This window comes from Alosa sapidissima, chromosome 13, assembly GCF_018492685.1.
Source record: "Alosa sapidissima isolate fAloSap1 chromosome 13, fAloSap1.pri, whole genome shotgun sequence".
In the NCBI taxonomy this organism is placed as follows: domain Eukaryota; kingdom Metazoa; phylum Chordata; class Actinopteri; order Clupeiformes; family Clupeidae; genus Alosa; species Alosa sapidissima.
Window position 1 is genome coordinate 14,027,465 of NC_055969.1, and position 18,072 is coordinate 14,045,536.

Here is an 18,072-nt window from a genome sequence, read left to right on the forward strand (position 1 = left end):
TGTGCTCACCAGAAATTCACAGCCCCCAAGAAGATACGGGCAAAAAGATTATTTTGTAAATTTCTGGTGCACACCAGAAACTCTCACATGCTTACCAAACATGTGAAGAGTTCAGATGCAAAACCCTCTAAATCCGTCTGACCACATTTCTTTTAAATGAGCATTTAAAATCCGGTTCCTATAGGTTTTTGCATAGAAATCGATATTTCAGACCAGGAAGAGAGTGTTATTTGATGTGTTTTGAAGTTAAATTATTTGATTAACGTATACTATGTGAGGAGAGCATTCACTCACCATCTTTATCTCATTTTTGACGTAGGTGGCATTTAGAGGCTTTTGCATCTGAACCCTTCATGTGTTTTTTTTGTGTTCGCACAAAAAATGTGTCCCCTTAGAGGCTCCATAGAATGTCTTTTTAAGTGAGTATTATAAAGTGTGTCACCTTTGTTGTTGGGTAAATACACACTGGTTCAAGATGGTGTACTTGTCCTCACACTGACCTTCTGAGTAAGGTCACCATCGAGGATGGATAACAAAAATCTCCCCCGAGCTCAGATCCGTTAAGGCCATGTTTACATATAACAGCATGAGACTCCCAAGAAAACACAAGGGAATATATCTGCTCCCACGACACAGATAAATTGTGTCAAATAGAGCAGCATCTTCCCTTTACCAGTCTTTACCAGCACAGCTCCTCTGAGCTGTTTAGTTACGTCCACTTGATTCAGTTGGCATGGGAGTGATGGCATTGTTGGATGCGGTTGTAGGGCCTCCGTCTGAGGTACTGAGCATGACAATGGCCACTATGATGATTATCAGGAACAGTACCACCACAATGGCTATGATTCCAATCTTGCCCTTCAGATTCTCCCTTTTCTGCTTGACTAGGACTTTCTTTGACTGCTTGTGGAAGCTATGGCTCTAGAAAACAGATTGGGTAACATGAGATATGGATGAAGATGCCTCCCACAGTGAGAACTAACTGAGGTAACTCAATAGAAAGAAAGAATAACACTGAAGTAAGGAAAGGAGGGAGAGAGTTGACACTCACACTGTTGAGAAGTTTCGCAGCACGTTCATCCAGATCGGTTAGCTTGTCCCCACGTTCATCAGCTTTATTGACATTCTCCACCATAAGCACTTTCACCTCCTCCACATCCTGTTGGACTTGCTGTAGTTTATCAGTCTATGGGGCAGAATCAAGTATAAAAACAACACTGTAAACATATTTAGCCACTTTCTGAGATAGACTATGCTTTTATCAAACAACTACTTTTGACATCCTGTTCAAATTCATTTTGATTCTGTGAAAGGTCATTCACACCAGTCATACAGGATATGTAGCCTACTGTAGACTAATATGAAGTTATTTGTTCTGGTTAGGAATACACAGCAAAAAAAAGAAAGAAAAAAGCATTCGCATGACCTTGCCAAAAGACACCACTCGGCATCCAAGTTTCTCACAATGAGACTCTGGGTGGTGTTAATAAGGGTTTTTCATGCCAGTTGTAAGCTCGCTGGTTTACACAAAAACTTAGTGCTGCTTGAACAAGCACAACCAAAGTTCTGCAGGCATTTTGCCTGTAGGCCTATAAGCTAACGCTCTCTGGCTATATTACGTTACGTTATGCGGTTTGGTTCAGGCGCGTGTTATTTTACTTTCTATTTCAATGCTTAGGAATAAATGAATAACAAGAACCTTGTTCTTGATCACACAATATTTTATTTGACACCAGTTTGCAATGGGAAACAACGCGTGCTTTTAGCCCAAATGGTATTGATTTCTGAGACTTTTCTAGTGAAACTTGTGCGTTCGTTTTCGTGATGCAGTTTTCACTTCGAGTCGAAAAAACTAGACGTTTTCCTTCGGGTGTTAAATAACCGGAGTTTTGTGTCGAGACAGACCTTTTTGATTATCCGTAAACGTAGTGTAGCCTATTCTGCTATTCTCGCAGAGTAGGCTATAATACATAGCCTAGTCGAGGGTTAGACAGCAGCGGATGAGGGGAAATTCAAGCAAGTTGTGGCGTCAAAAGTAATGTTAACAGAAACTTCCACACTAGGTGATATAGACGTTTTCATGCAATCAATACTTTACAAAGAATGTCGTTCAATAACACCCAAATAGATGGTAGGTAGAATATCTTATTAATGAACGTTCATGTGTGAAAACGAAAGAACAAAGCAACCTCAACTCAGATCTGTCATTGCCACTCATAGTTCTTACCATTTTCCTTTTTTTCCCCCCGACTGGATCCAAAAATGGAAATCTGAAGAATGATTAACAATAGCCTAGTTTAAAAACATAGAAGTTGTTTAATACGAACAACGTCAGATTAACTTTTTTGCGTCGAGTCTTCCACTGGACTTGGAACGCGCATGTTCGTAGCTTACACCAGATTGCCTTGAATTGAAGGACAGGTGAGATAAGATCAGATGGGCACAACAATTCATGTACCCCTGGCTGCAGCTTGCAGATCGGGGCTGGTCTCAATGTGGTGGCGGAGCGCAACGTTGAGCTCAGCCCAAGATCAACATCTCATTCCCCGTTGGCCTATCTACGAGTACCCTGGCTGCAGCTTGCTGATCGGGGCTGGGCTTAATGTGGGGCGGAGCGCAATGTTAAGCTCAGCCCTAAATCAGCACGTCATTCCCCGTTCGCCCACATTGAGCCCAGCCCCGATCAGCAAGCTGCAGCCTGTGTCCACCCGCATGCAGCACCAGGCTACTTGCAGGCCGGGGCTTCTCCAAGCATATGAGCGCTACAGTGTTACATCAGGCTGCCAACGGAGGGCAGTAGAGTTAACAATAAAGATAAAGACAAAACGGGGCAGGACCCCCCCCCCCCATCTTAGTTCAATTCAAAGTATGCTATCGCGTTTAACACATTCAACTACTCTTTTACTATACAATGACATCTGTCTCGGGAGAGTAATACCTATCGAGGTTATAACGAAAGAAAACACAAAACATGGCTTGGAACTTCCCGTTTGGGAATGACATGCTTTACAAAGGTCATATACTCTGTGGATTCCGCAAATCCATGTTGTAGGTGAGCGTGCGTAAAAGTCACATTTGGCTCTTTTGTGTCCAATTTTTAATCGGCATTATAAGCCTTATTCCACTACGCTACATTGTAGATGGCAATCATACTTCAATGTATCGTTAGATTTCCCATAATGCTACACGCAAATTCACCAATGGAATAGTGGTATAACTTCAGTGGAGCCAATGGTAAGATCAGTCACTCCCCTGCAATACAGAACGGAAGCAGATGCCGTGCACACATAGCCTACAATACTTGTCGTCACTAAGCTAGCTAGTTTGTTTGTTTGCTGTGAAGTATAAACAGTTTGGCTGCGCAATTGTTTTTCTTAGTTAGTCATTAAAACATTGTATTTCATAATGTGACATCCACTGCCTTGGTTTATCAGTCGCACTTGTTTTACTCCTTTCATATTCCAACTCCTTTTCAATCTGGGTCATGGATGGTGTGTCTGCGCCGGAAGCAACCTCAGTAAGCTTTAGATAGAATTTCTCTCTTCTGACGGGACATCGGGATGGAGTTGCAAGAAATTACACTTTGAACGAATACCGACATTCCCTTATCCAGCTTGCTGTTGAGGTAACAGCGGTGGACGGGACTGCGTGTTCAGGTAAACAGTCCTGTTTTCATTTAAATTACCGGCGAAAGAACGTTAAGTTATCGACAGGGTATTTGTAGTGGCCTTCCTCTACGCCCCGTTTCTGCACAACACACACGACACAACATTTAGGTAAGCAATACAACTCCATCGTATTAGCCTTGTAAGGATGCGGTAATAGATATCTAAACAGCCGGTGTTTTCATTGTTCGCTATTTGCGTAAAAACAAAATGCCCAGTAGTCCAAAATAGGTGGCTTGCTTGCGCACGTGGAATAGGCTACTTTATTCTAATGATTTAATCCCTTATTTCATAACGTCGATGGTGTCTAGAAAGAATACAGTGGAAGAATAGTTATTGGTGTTATTCGATCGTCTTATGTAGACTATTTGTTTAGATGGGGTTATATTTGGTTGGTTTTGTTGTCATCGCACGTCGGCAGCTTTGAAGTGTGCTTGATTATATGACGCTCTGTTGAATCCAAGCCTTCCCTAATGTCACAAATAATTTATTGCATGGGGTAATGATAGTACCACAACAATTTAACAAGGTGAGATATCCAATCGAAGCTCATTCGTCAGTTCCTTGTTTACAGTGATGTATTTTACTTGCAGGTCCATTTTGAGTTGAGTTAAATTTTGTATTTACTCCTCTCCAATAGTCGGTGGATATGATGCTGTCCACTGACCCCAGGGCCCCTCAGCCGGGGCCCGTCTCCACCTCTGGACAGTGTCCGGCAGGCCCTCCCCTCTGCCAAGACCGATTGGCTGTGGCCCGCAGGGAAGTGGGCGCGGATGGGAAATCCAAAGCAGCCGAGTTGCACTGGAATCTGGAGGCTAAGCCCTGCTTGCAGGTAGTAGAGGGAGGGCAGGGCCACCAAGCCATGTTCTCTCCGAAGAAGCACTGTGTTGCCCCGCAGGTGAGCCACAGCGGAAAGGGTGCTTGCATGAGTGGCAGCAGCGTGGATGCCAACAGACCTCCTGGGAGACAAACAGAAAGGGAACCAGATTCCAGGGTAAGGAATTGAGTGTGAAGGAAATAATCTTTACATATATGATCTGTGCAGGATTGCTGTTTCATTATCAGCGTTTCCTCGTCTCTTGCAGGTTTTTGTCACTTATAGACAGGTCGGCAAAAGTAGATCACAGGCCAGTTTTACTGAAGAAGGTAATGGAAGGACTTTTTTCCCACCAAGTTATGCGTAGTCTTTATTTCAATACATGGTGCAGTTGTAAATTGTCCTAAAAAATAAATCATATTAATTAACTGTGAGACCTTTTCAGTCTAGCTTGGTAAAGTCTTTTGAGTCTAGCTTGGTAACGTCAACATTTGATCAGTTACTCACCTTCTGTTTTCATTCTGACACAGAGGGCACGCCACAAGGTCCACCCGTTTGGAACCCCTCTCCCCCATGCCCCTCGGCTCCCCAGACGGGTTCCGCAGGCGAGCAGCTTGGTGCCTTGGAGCGGTTCCTGACGGCCCACCAGACCGAGATGAAGAGCCTGCTGTCGGGCGCGCTGGGCTCCCTGAGCCAGCGTCTGGAGGTCCTCGAACACCGCATGGACCAGCTGTGTGAGCAGAGCACCGGACACGGCAGCAGCCTGGCGCTGCTTCACAGCAGGCTCGGGCAGCTCGGAAGAGGTCCAGGCTCCACTTCGCCGCTCAGTCCCCCTCCAATGGCCCTGGCACTATCACCTAGACATGGTAAGATGGTTTTCTGTCAGAAGGGTAGTTTAGCCAGGCAAATTACCCGCCTTATAGTTGGATCTTGTGTAGTATATTCTAATGCTGTTGTCACTTATATGTATTGAGTTGTGTGACGAGATTTTACTTTGACTGCTTGAACAGCTTGACTGTGCATGAACAGTTATGTAGAGAAAGGGTGAAGTGTATTTCAATTCTATAAAAATAAATAGCCTTGATGGATTCTCATGGAAAGAAAATTAACATCTGTTTCACGTATGGTCAAGCAGTAACGGGTAGGAAGTTCCAGATGGCTGAATGATTTCAAATGGTACCAACATTGTAATAACTGTAACTGAAATCACATTTTTAAAATGTGTCGTGAATTGCAGGGAGATATCAACCCATGGTGAAAGAAGAGGATTTAACAATGACCAGGAGCTTTCCTCAAAGGCCCCATCCTGTTTGTCATGTGCCTCCACCTGAAAAGACTGAAAAGACTTCAGAGCCAGTGTGCTCATGGAAGGCAGCCATCTTGTCCCCCACCAGCCTCAGCCCTGTCCAGCGGAGACAACACTCAAGTGTTCAGAGCCTAGGCAAAGACAATTTTTGTAGCCTAGGGTTGGGGATGGCGGCAGCACCACCGTCTCTTAGAGTATCCCCTCTGGGAGGCTCTTTGTCTCTTGGAGGCCAGCCAGAGCGATGCCTACAGGGCAACTATTCCCCAGTGTCAGACTTTGAAGACGCCGACACGGAGCTGGAAGTGGAGAACGGGCAGAATGCCCTGAGCCTGTTAGTGGACACTGTTCTGGCCAGCACTGACGGCAGCACTGGCTGGGGACCTCAGCGCTCACTATTGTCCACGTCACAGACTTCCGAAGGCATGGAGAGCAAAGTGCCCGAGAAGTGTGGCATCAAGCAGCCTGGCGTGGATTCTCATAGTTTACGCATCGCCACGCCACTTCAGGTGCCTTCCATCAGTGTCCAAATCCCCGCAGAGAAGTCAGGAGACGAGCGGAGGTTGGACAGGAGGGAGGGTCTCCTCTGTGCGGTCCAGCAACCTATCAAACTGAGCCCGATAGGCGGACCTCCTACCTCAGTGCATTCCATCACAGTCATTGGGGAAAGCAGGGCCAAGCACGCGTTGCCGTTTGGGCAGACGAAAGCACAACCATCCCAGGGGTCTAGGTCATTCAAGCCAGCCTCAATTCTTAGCCCCAAGTCTCACTGTGACTCCTCAGTGGAGGTAGAGAAACCCGAGCGCAAAAAGAGACAGAAAAAGACTGAGAAGACGAGTTTGTTTCCCACTACTGCCATTTCTTCTTCTTCTTCTTCTTTTTCTTCTTCGTCTACTTCGCACGACTCCTCCACTCAACAAAAAGGACCCCAGAGGCGAGAGGCGGACTCCAGCGGGCGGTGCGATGGACAGCCTCGTCTCGAGGGCTCCTCAGGCAGAATGCAAAGCTCAGGGGCTGAACAGCGCAAGCAGGTTGTTGATGCTGCTGTAGATTCCCTGTCCTTAACCGTAAATAATGATAACGACAGCCCCAAATCGCCTACAGTTTCTTATATTGAATTGAAATCCCCAATTCGAGGGCTGACTGGAACTGCTGTTGCCCTGGTTCCCCAACGCACTTTAAATAGTCACTCAGTCTCTCTGTGTGTGGAGGCCAAGCTTGGTAACAGAGGTACGAAACAGACTCTGTTACCATTTCACTCGACTAGTGTTGTGAACGCCCACCATAAACTGTCCACGCCCAAAAACGGCTCCTCGAAGCCCCTGTTCCTTGGGATTAAGGCCAAATCTGGGGACAGCCAGACGGTCTTGGATCAGTTATCAGAGACGGCCAGCCGGCTGGTGTCCGGTGACTGCTCCTCAGACGAGACTCTGCTCTCGGCCAGTTCGAGTGGGTTCTGCCGGTTTGGCAATCTGCAGCGCTCGCTGAGCTCCAAGCTGAAGAACCACTGGGAAAAGGAGCCGTCCTCGCGCCGACGCTCCCTGCTCAAGCGGGCTGGGCTCCCTGACCATGGGACCAACCCGCTCTGCCAGCTGCAGCCCCTGGTCAGCCTCAGCGACTCGCTCTCGCCGCCGCTGGCCACCAGCGTGACAGGCCGCGGTCTGAAGCCCAGCACGGTCACCACGCTCGGCCGGAGCACCATCTCCTCCTCGAACCAGCTCCTCCTGGGGAGCGCCAACGCGTGCCACCAGCCGAGCCTGTCGCAGCTCTTCCGCACGGCTGCTCAGTCGCCCCCGTCCCTGCTCAGCCAGGGGGGCTTTGCAAAGGGCGGCATTCAGACGGTGCTGGCCATCTCCTCCCCGGGACACTTCCGCCTCTGGATCAGGCACAGGCGCCTCTCGGCCTTCATGCAGCTCTCACCGGCCGCGGTCACCACCATTGTCAGCCGCATCGCCCTGTACCGGGACAAGTACCCTCCCCTCAGACCACTCGCTGACTACTCAGCCCCGCCTGGTCTTAGCAATGACCACAGGTGAGATTGCACATTGCTACCCCCAAAAAAGGAAAGTTAAAAGCATTATTTCCTAAATAGACTTTTTAGGCAAAGGCCATTTTAATGATAAATATATGTATATAGGTTTCTGTACATAAGTATATGACCAAGTTATCTTTTTTGATATATTTATGCTTGCTATGTAAGTATAAGCATCTATTGAGCGATTGAGGCTTGATAAGAACTATATTATAATGGGTATGATTACTCATTCATTGCTGTTGTCACAGGAAGTTATTTTCTGTCCTGCTGATCCTCTTTTTGCATTGCTAGCTATGCACATCGATCCTGTCAAGAGGCTACGTCTACGCGCAGGACGAGAGCCACAGCACGGTGGGCAAACCTCCCAGCCGCACAGTAATCTGATGCAAATCTCTGGGTCCCTCCCTGCCTTAGTGCAAGAGTAGAGATCAAATACTGGAATTTGAAATACTGGTACAATGTAGTCTATGCACATATCTTGATAGAAATATGTGCCATATGCTGTCTAAAAGTACAATTCAAAATTCTTCAGTTAGGAGAGAATCAGAAGATGAATTGGAACACTATTATTAGGTTTAAGAAGCTTGTCCTGTTGTGGACAAAATCAGTCCAAACAGTGATGTGATGAGAACGTGAAATCTGAAGCAAAATCAATAGATTTATTGACAGGTTATAGATTGACAGGTGAGTGAAAATCCAGTCAACCAGGGATTTCCATCAGCACACAAGTCCTCACACTCCCAAACTAATCCTTACTGCTCTCCGCTGTCAAGGCAGGGACTACTTGAAAAAATGCACTTTAACCTGCTGTCAATCTCAGCAAGAGTGATGGGCTACAATGTCAATATCAGTGACGACACAAATTGTCTCTGATGTCAAATTTTGGCAAACAAGTGTATTTTCAACTCCATAATTAATATTCTCAATGCATTTTGCATCAATTCACCACAGTCTGTTTGCATGGACACAATGTAAATGGATATGTGGTGTCGGTCACATCCTCATTGCTCTTCTCTGCTTGCATCTCCTGGACAGAAGGCCTGCTTCATCTCCATCCCCGAGGCGTAACAAAGCCAGGCTCACCCCTGAGCGGAGCCTGGACATCCCACCACGCCACTCCCCTAGCCCCAAGGCCCACCGCCTGGACAGCGTGCCCACCGAGCCCGTGCCCAACTTTGCCAAAGTTAGTGCCAACGTCAAGTACCCAGGCCTGCACAACCACAAGCCATCCAGAGAGGTGTGTCACTTGCATTCGTATGCAAGGCTATGGGTTATGGGGTATAGATGGTAGCTCTGCTAAGTCTAGCAAAGAAGAAAGAAGTGTTACATCTACTCGAAGCAATGCCAGGGTAAAATGCTCAGTTCTTTGGTAACTTGGTCACACTACTGTACTTTCACAGTACTGTCCAGGCATTGTGCTACACATTTTTTAAAGTTTGTCTTCAGAAATAAATGATTGTAGATGTATAGCGTAGGTGGAAATGAAGGTGTCTTCATTTTTACCTGTTTCAGTGAAGTGCCATTTTTGTGTATTTAAAAGAAACATGTTCAAGAAGGTGACACTGTGGAATAGGATAGTCCTAATTTTGATGTGGTGTTTTCACTTGAAGGTGGGGTTGTATGATGGGAACGTTGGGGCTCAGCCAGGCCTGCGGTCTAAGAGGGTATCCCAGATACGCATCCGCAAGACTGTCCCGAAGCCAGACAACAACCTCACCCCTATGGGTCTTCCCAAACCAAAGAGGTGAGCTGTTACCTCGAAAATTCCACATTGTTTCTAGTTTTTATACTGAAATTGTATAGCCTGACCTCTGATACTGCTCCATTGGGATGTGATTATGGGGCGTGCTTCAACCGATACAGGGGGGTGAATCCTGTAGGAAGAACACCCAAATCATCCTTCTTCTCCATAATCGCCTTAAAGCAACACCAAAGAACGTTCCCTCTGTCGCACGCACGCTATTTGTTTATCCAGCACCGGCTTTGCAAATAACGATGTCCACAGACAAGGTAGAATATGTTGCATGATTTATGAAAGTACGATATATTGCGACATCAAACGCAAGTCAAATTTGTAGTTTCTTATGTCTCATTCCATCGAACTACAGATCCGCTACCCGATCTGGCAAACATAGTGCGGTTATAGCCGATAGAGGGCTGCGGAGCGAATGCAGAAGTGCCGTTCACCCTGTTACAAGTTGATGAACCACTGAAACGATTTTGGAAACATTATTTTAAGGTACAAAAAACTCTTTGGTGTTGCTTTAACATTGTTTTCTGGTCGTCTTTTTAAAGATATTGCACTGTCAATATCTTCTACAACAGATGCGATGCTGAAATCTAAGTGTCTACCTTCTAGCAACAGCGTTTTGTTAGGGAGAACCAGGATGAATGAAATACTTTGTAATTAAATGTAATTTACAAAGACATCGTACCATACCTACATTTGTCCTCTGTCAAACACAGTTGCATTTTTAGCTCTGAACAAAACTTTCAGGAGTTCTTCTGGTCCGAACCGCTCTGGTTCGGGTATAGTTGCTCCACAACGGGAAAGTCCAGACCGAACTTCCTGACCTCAAATGTTGTGGGTGGGGCTAAGTTCGGCTGGCATCCAGGCTAGAAATTGTAATCATGATATCATGAATCCAGATTTAATGCATGGATTCAGAGTTATTTTATGAGTGTATTTTTAACACTAAATTGTGTTATTCTCTTGCACTAGTAGTGTCAATGTCAGAATGTTTTTCTTTTCCCTTTATTCCTCTGAGCATTTTACAACACCTCAAAGTCAAAGTCAAAGTCAAAGTCAGCTTTATTGTCAATTTCTTCACATGTTCCAGACATACAAAGAGATCGAAATTACGTTTCTCACTATCCCACGGTGAAGACAAGACATATTTTTCCAATTTAAGTCCACAGACAAACATAACATTCAAGTAAACAAAAAAGTAAGTAAATAAGAGGGCACATATAATAATGAAAAAATAAGAGCAGCAAAATTTGGTTGAAATTGTGCATAGACAGTCAATAAAATACTAGTGCAAAGTCAGGCCAATAAAAGGCTTGGGTAGTTCTGTTTGACCTAAGTAATAAAGAAAGTGGCATAGTGGTGCAAGTTATGTAAGAGCAGCAGAAGTGTTGTGTTTTCAGGACAACAACACCAAGTTGTAAAGTGTACAAGTGTGCAAGTGGAGTAGTGCAGGCGGCCATTGTGGGTCCAATGTCCAGGATGTTATGTAGCTGAGGGTGGAGGGGGGAGAGGAGGGAGAGAGTTCAGCATCCTTACAGCTTGGTGTATGAAGCTGTTGGTGAGTCTGGTAGTGCGGGAGCGCAGGCTTCTGTACCTCTTCCCAGAGGGCAGTAGATCAAACAGATTGTGAGCGGGGTGACTTGCATCACTCACAATTTTGGTCGCCTTGCGGGTGAGGTGGGTGGTGTAAATGTCCTTCAGGGAGGGGAGTGAAGCACCAATGATCCTTCCAGCTGTGTTCACTATGCGCTGCAGGGCTTTCCTGTTGTATTCAGTGCAGCTTCCGCCCCACACCTCAAAATGTATTTTATTTTTTAACACCAAGTTGTGTTATTCTCTTTCATTAGAAATGTTAATGTTAAACATTCAGTATTGTTTTATGATATCTAAAGGTTCTATTGATATTGATATATTCACTACATGAGTGCACTGCCAGTGGCAGTTGCTGCTCTTTAGAATAGGGGAAGCTGATAAAAACGGTCAATTATTAAATTAATATTATTAAGGTGCTATATTGTTCTTTGAGGGCAAAAGTTATCTCAAAACTCAGATAGAGTTCTGAGTCATGGCAGCTGGCTTGGCTACATTTTACCAGTTCACTTTGGGGGGAGTTTATTTGGTAGCCTACTACAGTTATTTTTCTGACTATTCTGTTCATTCATCTGCCTTGCTGTAAACATTAGCATAATGTAGCCAGGCTACACAGTTATATAACATTGCGAGCTAGCTGGCTACAACCTAGCTAAAATACACAACTGAAACAAAAACAAACTCAGTAACTCCATATTTGTTTTATTTACAGTATGTACAAAGACAAATAGAAACCAACTGTATTGCTCTCAAATATATGAGAATTTGAGCTGCAGCTTGCCTCTGACTTCACCGGTGACATATTTAAATAATGTGGTTTATTCTGAAAGAATGAGTTGCCTAATACTATACTTTCAAACTATAGACACTATAGAACGCACAAGACCACCTGAACGTTTAAAGCAGTTTAAAGGTTCAAACAGAGTTCTTTATAGTGTATATATTATATATATATATATATATATATATATATATATATATATATATATATATATATATATATATATATATATATATATATATATATATTTTAAGCGTACACACCTATAGTATCTAATAATATATTAGTACAATACCCTGTGCCACATATACAAGTAGCAACACAAGTAGCGGTGCCACATCATGTAGCAAAAGGAAAAAAAAGCTGTTACCTTGCAGCCTTGCACCTGAATGTACAGTATGTGGTGAGTTTGAGTTGGCCATGGGTGGCATGCCCAGTGTGTGGCATGCCCAGTGTGTGAGCCATATGAGTACACTCTGTAGATTCAGGCTAAATGCTGGGGTGACTGCTCTCTCCATCCACTATCCATGGGGTCAAGAGGTGGGATAGCTTGCTGAGAGGCCATCAGAGGGGTGCCCAGTGTGTGAGCCATACAAGGGCAAGGGCATGAGGTTAGATGAAGCCCTGTGTGAGGGAACCCAGAGATGGGTGAAACGCTAGTTCTATGATATTCTAGATCTTTGTGAACCATAGTGTTCCTATTGATTCCTCATCTAACTTGCTGAAAGATTTAGTCTGGACAGCTGTCATGTTGTCATCATTGTTTTTGTCCATCAGATTGAAGAAAAAGGAATTCAGCCTTGAGGAGATCTACACAAACAAGAACTATAAATCACCAACTCCCAACAGGTCAGTCTGTGATTTCTACTCAGAGTTAACCATAGGGTTTAATGAAACTCAAAATATGAATTGAAACCATGCTCTATTGTTTGGTATAAATAATATATTTCCAAATAATTCCAGAGTCCCTGGATATCAAATGGTAAACCAGGGTACCCACATTGTCAAAATGAATACCTTAACTGAACTGTACGTTACTTTTGATAAAAGCATGTATATGTTTTTTTCATGTTGCCTGCATAGACATGAAAATAAAATGACTTGTCTACAGAGTCATGAGCCCCTTTTACTCCGATGCGGACTATTTGGTCCTGCCTCCTGGCTCCTCAATATGCCGGCTTGTCGCGGCCATTTTTCTGGCAATTTTTCACCTCCTTTTTAGACACACGATGAGGCATAAAGACGTCTCCTCTTCCTGTGAATGTTGCGCGATCTCAGTGTAAAAACGACTATTGAGTGATTTTGTAAAAATGTTTGTCTCTCAGGAGTCTTGAGACGATCTTCGAGGAGCCGAAGGAGAAAAATGGGGCCCTGGTGTGCATTGGCCACCAGAAGCGCAAGCGTGTGTTGGACTTTCCCGATTTCACATTACCGCGGAAGCGCAAGGCCAGGCCCAATGTGGGCCCAATCCGCATAAAGGGAAGGGCCCGAAGAGGGCGAGGCGACGACACTGACCTTGATGTCATGCTGATTGAGAGGCTGAGCGAGCTGGAGGACTATTTCTCGCGCGAAGGCCTGGAGGTCTAAGCACTTGTAACATAAGTGGGTGAAAGTCCTAATCATGATCTGAAGTCCCCATTTGTAGTCTTCTCTCAGATGTGTGTTAAACTGTTTGGACAGTACCAAAGGTATGACGATGATAACCTAACAGTGCCAATACTGTCACTGATAGCTGGGTCCTTTTACAGGGTCAGGCAAACATGGCTGGTCATTGTCTTAGTTCACCCCAGAATGGAGATGTTTTCTGCTCTAGAGCGTCCAAAAGTGTGGATCAAACCCACACCGACAGTAGCCTTTCATCAACCAACAGTTAGACAGGACAATAGTCGGTTGTGCTGCTGGTTTGACTATTGTGTGTCGGTGGTATATAAAGATCTACCTCCACAGAGCACACACGCTTTAGTGAAACCAAGCTAAACTGAACATCAGTCAATTATGACTGTGAATGAGAGGGAAACCCCTCTAGAACCGCCCGCCCCACCCACAGACACAACACAGAGACCCAATATGCACATTCTCTCGTAGAACCTAATAGAGCCTGTATGTGTGTAAGCAACCCAAGCACATCTATGAGGGAAAACCTTAGCACTTTCACCCCTTGACCATGACACCTTAGCCTATTTGATCCCCCTGTCTCTTTTCTCATAGATTATGATGGGACATGCATTGTCTTATCAGAAGTATTATTATTATTATTATAGAAAAAAGGATTGTTCCGCTCCATGGAAACTTTCTTTTTCTAGATGTTGCCTGATACCACAAACTGTACCCTAGAAGACCACTGTAATTTCTTTTGTCGTTTACTTCGGTCCTTTCTTACTCTACATCCTGGCTGCTATAGGTTGTTGCCTTTCTCTCTGTGTGTGAGAGTGTGTGTTTGTTTGTTTGTGTATTTTAAGGAAATCTAGTCTGTGGCATCCATTACAGGACTTAAATGTACGCCTTTTATAACTCTGGATCATAAAGAAAGCTCAGTCAAGGGCTCTCTGACCATACAGTTTCCCATATAAGGAAAAACATTTTATTAATCTGTGTCCAGTACTAGACTTTCAAGTATACATAAATGTATGGAGCCACCAAGATGGCCTCTCGTCACAACTCTTAAGGGCAACACTCTGCATGCTGCAGAGTCAGTATTTGTCATCCGCTGGGTGATGGGGTCTGCTAGCACACACGTTTCGTTACTCATTCAGTTTCAGATGTTGTCAGTTTAACTTGGAATGTGGCGTATCTCTTTTTTTCCCAGCAATCTTGATTTAGGTTTTAATGTTTTGCTATTGAAATAGTGAATAGCTGACGAATAGTGATTTCCATTAAGAAATGCTGAAGAAATCATGTCTCTCAGTTTGTGGACCTACCTGTGCTCACGTTCACAATATCAAGCTCTGAGAGCAGTATCCTCTCCAGAGTTTGGACTTTACTTTGTTGGTATTTCTAGTATTTTGCCCCCATGTATACAGCTCTATTGTGGTGCTTTGTTTTCTCTTACAATCCGCTTTAGTTTGGTGAAGTATGCAATGTTTGTTTTTGTGTGGATTTTTTTTCTACATTGTTTTTTGTTCTGGTTTACTATTCTCTACGTCTATGAATTTGAGTAGGTGGGGCGGAGAGTGGTCCTGCTTTTGCCGAAATTCAAATACCTCTTCAAAACAAGACCAGGGAGGGCTGTGGGCTGTTGTTAGTATTTATTCCCTATTCACTTTGCCTCTGCCCACTGTTTCCAGTGGCATAAGATGAAACATGGAATTGTTTCAGTTTTCTCATCCTGGTTGCATGTCCTTTCATGTCCTGCTTTATTCCATAAAAGCTGCTATGTCCCTCAGTCATTATTACACACACACATATACACACACATAAGGCTAGATATTAATGATAACATTTTAGATCATTTTTTAATATGGGTACCGATTCAGGCCATTATAGGCAGGAAGATGTGAGGCTGCTACTAGATCCCTACTAGGCATTGATAACTTCTTGTTTTATATGTGCAATAAGTATGGTCCGTACAGATAGTAATTTATGAATTCACAGCTTTCTTTGTCATTCAGAAACGGCTCTCTTTTGCTCTGGGGCCATAACAGATAGTTCTTGGGTGTATTACATTATTAGGCAGACCAATGGCAAATACCTGCTTACCTTTTTGGGATATTTCTTATTATTAACATCATCTTTGGGGGAAAAAAATGTTAAAGCCAGCAAAAAAAAATCCGTTGTCCTCAGTTTTGCCTCAAGCTGCTAAGTGGCTCAACTGGTGAACTACTTGTATAAAGATTCATTTGGCTCTCTGAAGGAGGCGAATGTGGCAACAAGGATGATGTTCATCAAGTATACTAAAAGAAAATCAGTGTACTTTCAGTATACTTGGAACAGGCTAAGATGAGCTATGGCTTATCACATATACAGCTTAGTGGTGTTTTTTTTTTTTTTTTTTTTCTCAGATCACATAAAGTGGCTGCCAGTAGACAGGTTTGTCCAAAAGATTTTGTACATTTATTTTTAAACCCGTTTTTATGAAATACTGGAATTAATTGGCACACACATTGTGTTATAATGTTTTAAGAGTACAAAAAATGCAGTTTCAGTTCTCAAAATCATACACTTAAAATGTGAAGATTTCTGATGTTTTGTTTGGATGTTTTGTCTGTATCTTTTTTTATTTCTCTGATTTTATAAGCACTCTTTAAGGACTGCCATTTTTATTGTTTTCCCTCGTAGTCTAGACCTATAACCGTAGTCACTATGTAACTGTGGCCAAGGCCTGCACTTAACCCTCCCCCAAAGAGCCAGACCCTTTTGAGAGTGTAGTCTCACTGTCTGCCCCCCTGTGTGGGGAAAATTATTGGCAAACATGTGATTTTTATTTCTCCTGTGTACACAGTGTGTGATGTGAATGTCTTTTTCCCCTTGCCACACCAACACCCCAATCCTTTATGCTGTAACAGAAAGTATTGTATAGCCTACACTGGTCGTGAAAAGTGACTTTGGGATTCCCATTCTTTTGATAGGGGGTGGGGGGGAAGTACAATGACATTGATCCCTGAGTTCTGTTGATCCTTAACTCTCATTTCCCTCACAGTATTAGAAATTATGCACAGTGAAAGTTTTTATTTTGGTTATCAACTGAGAGACCAACACTAAAACAAGTAAAGTTAAATGGTTGTGACTTTGATTTGAATATATATTTTATGAATAAAAATAGTGTTGACATTTGCCTAGATTTGTGTCATTTTTTCCTTCTCACAGTGAGTTTTTTTTTCTTTATGCTTAGTTAGGTAATCTAACTGAAAAATGGATAAATGAGAGACAAATGTTATGCTAAGTTATAAGGGTAGACTATACAACTCCAAAAAGAAAGGATTCTGAACTTGAAGGGTCAGCCAAGCTTCTAGTGGAGTGGGCTTTCAGGAGTTTACACCTGAGGTTTCGGGCAGCTCGATGACAACTCCTAAGGGCTGAGTTCAACACCTTAGGTTGGTATAATGGGTTCAGATGTAAGACAACTTTTGAATCACCCACAACACAGAACATACAGGCAGGCAGGGTTCACTGAGAGGGCCTTCAGGTCACTCAACCATTTAACCCATTTCGCCCTATCGGTCACAATTGTGACGGAAAAAAAAATATGTACTTATAAGACTCTAAAACTGTAACTAGGGAATATCCCAATACTCTTTCAGTAAATATTGAAACAATAGAGTGTTTCAATGAAATGTGTGCAGTGTCAAATGTTTTGAGTAAATTGTCACATGACCAGAGCTGTTTACTTCCTGGTTGCACCTTGAGAAGAGGATGACTGCCTCACAGCTCCCAAATAAAAGGTTTTTAAAGTATATTAAAATAAACATAGGACAAATATTTTTTGTACACATGGTCTTTAAGGTGTCTAGTTATGATATATACATTTATAATTATTCAAATGTCTTTGGTGTGTTTGCAGAATGAGTAAACATGTTAACGGTCACAATAGTGACCGGTGGGATAGAATGTTGTATCTAGATGCACACATACTTCTACACCTACAAACACACACACACATACACTCATACATACACACATACAGAGACATATACACACACTCACACACAGATACACACACACATACATACTCACACACACATACACACAGATATACACACTCACACACATACACATAGTCACACACACTCACAGACATACACACACACACACATATTCTCACACACACACATGCACACACACATACACACTCACACACACACAAATATACACACTCACACACACAGATACACATACACACAGACATACACAAACACACAGGTATACACTTACATACACAGACATACACACTCACACACACACAGACACAAACACACACACAGACAAACACACTCACACACACACACAGTCACACACACACACACACACATACACACACACAGAGATATACACTCACATACACAGATATACACACTCAGACATACACACTCACACACACACAGACACAAACACACACACAGACATACACACTCACACACATAGATACACACTCACACACACACAAATACACTCACACACACAGATATACACTCACA

The 18,072-nt window shown here is 43.5% G+C and overlaps 2 protein-coding genes across 4 annotated transcripts; one reads left to right on the top strand and one right to left on the bottom strand.

Moving 5' to 3' along the window:
* Positions 1-358: 358 nt before the first annotated feature.
* LOC121679861 (vesicle-associated membrane protein 714-like) lies at positions 359-2,523 on the bottom strand. The gene is made up of 3 exons (XM_042058913.1): positions 2,228-2,523; positions 1,052-1,186; positions 359-921 (listed from the first exon to the last, which is right to left on the bottom strand). The coding sequence occupies exons 1-3, from the start codon at positions 2,228-2,230 to the stop codon at positions 706-708; spliced, it is 354 nt and encodes a 117-aa protein (XP_041914847.1). The 5' UTR covers positions 2,231-2,523; the 3' UTR covers positions 359-705.
* Positions 2,524-2,853: 330 nt separating this feature from the next.
* Positions 2,854-16,711, top strand: wu:fi75a02. Of its 3 annotated transcripts, none has more exons than XM_042058909.1 (10): positions 2,856-3,656; positions 4,306-4,659; positions 4,751-4,811; positions 5,013-5,348; positions 5,720-7,817; positions 8,112-8,171; positions 8,856-9,057; positions 9,431-9,564; positions 12,719-12,790; positions 13,267-16,711. In XM_042058909.1, exons 2-10 carry the CDS (start codon positions 4,315-4,317, stop codon positions 13,526-13,528), a joined length of 3,570 nt encoding a protein of 1,189 aa, XP_041914843.1. In that variant the 5' UTR covers positions 2,856-3,656; positions 4,306-4,314; the 3' UTR covers positions 13,529-16,711. The 3 variants fall into 3 exon arrangements, with proteins under 3 accessions (XP_041914845.1, XP_041914843.1, XP_041914844.1); XM_042058910.1 differs by lacking the exon at positions 2,856-3,656 and adding an exon at positions 3,671-3,776; XM_042058911.1 differs by lacking the exon at positions 8,112-8,171 and having other exon boundaries at positions 2,854-3,656.
* The last annotated feature ends 1,361 nt before the right edge of the window (positions 16,712-18,072 follow it).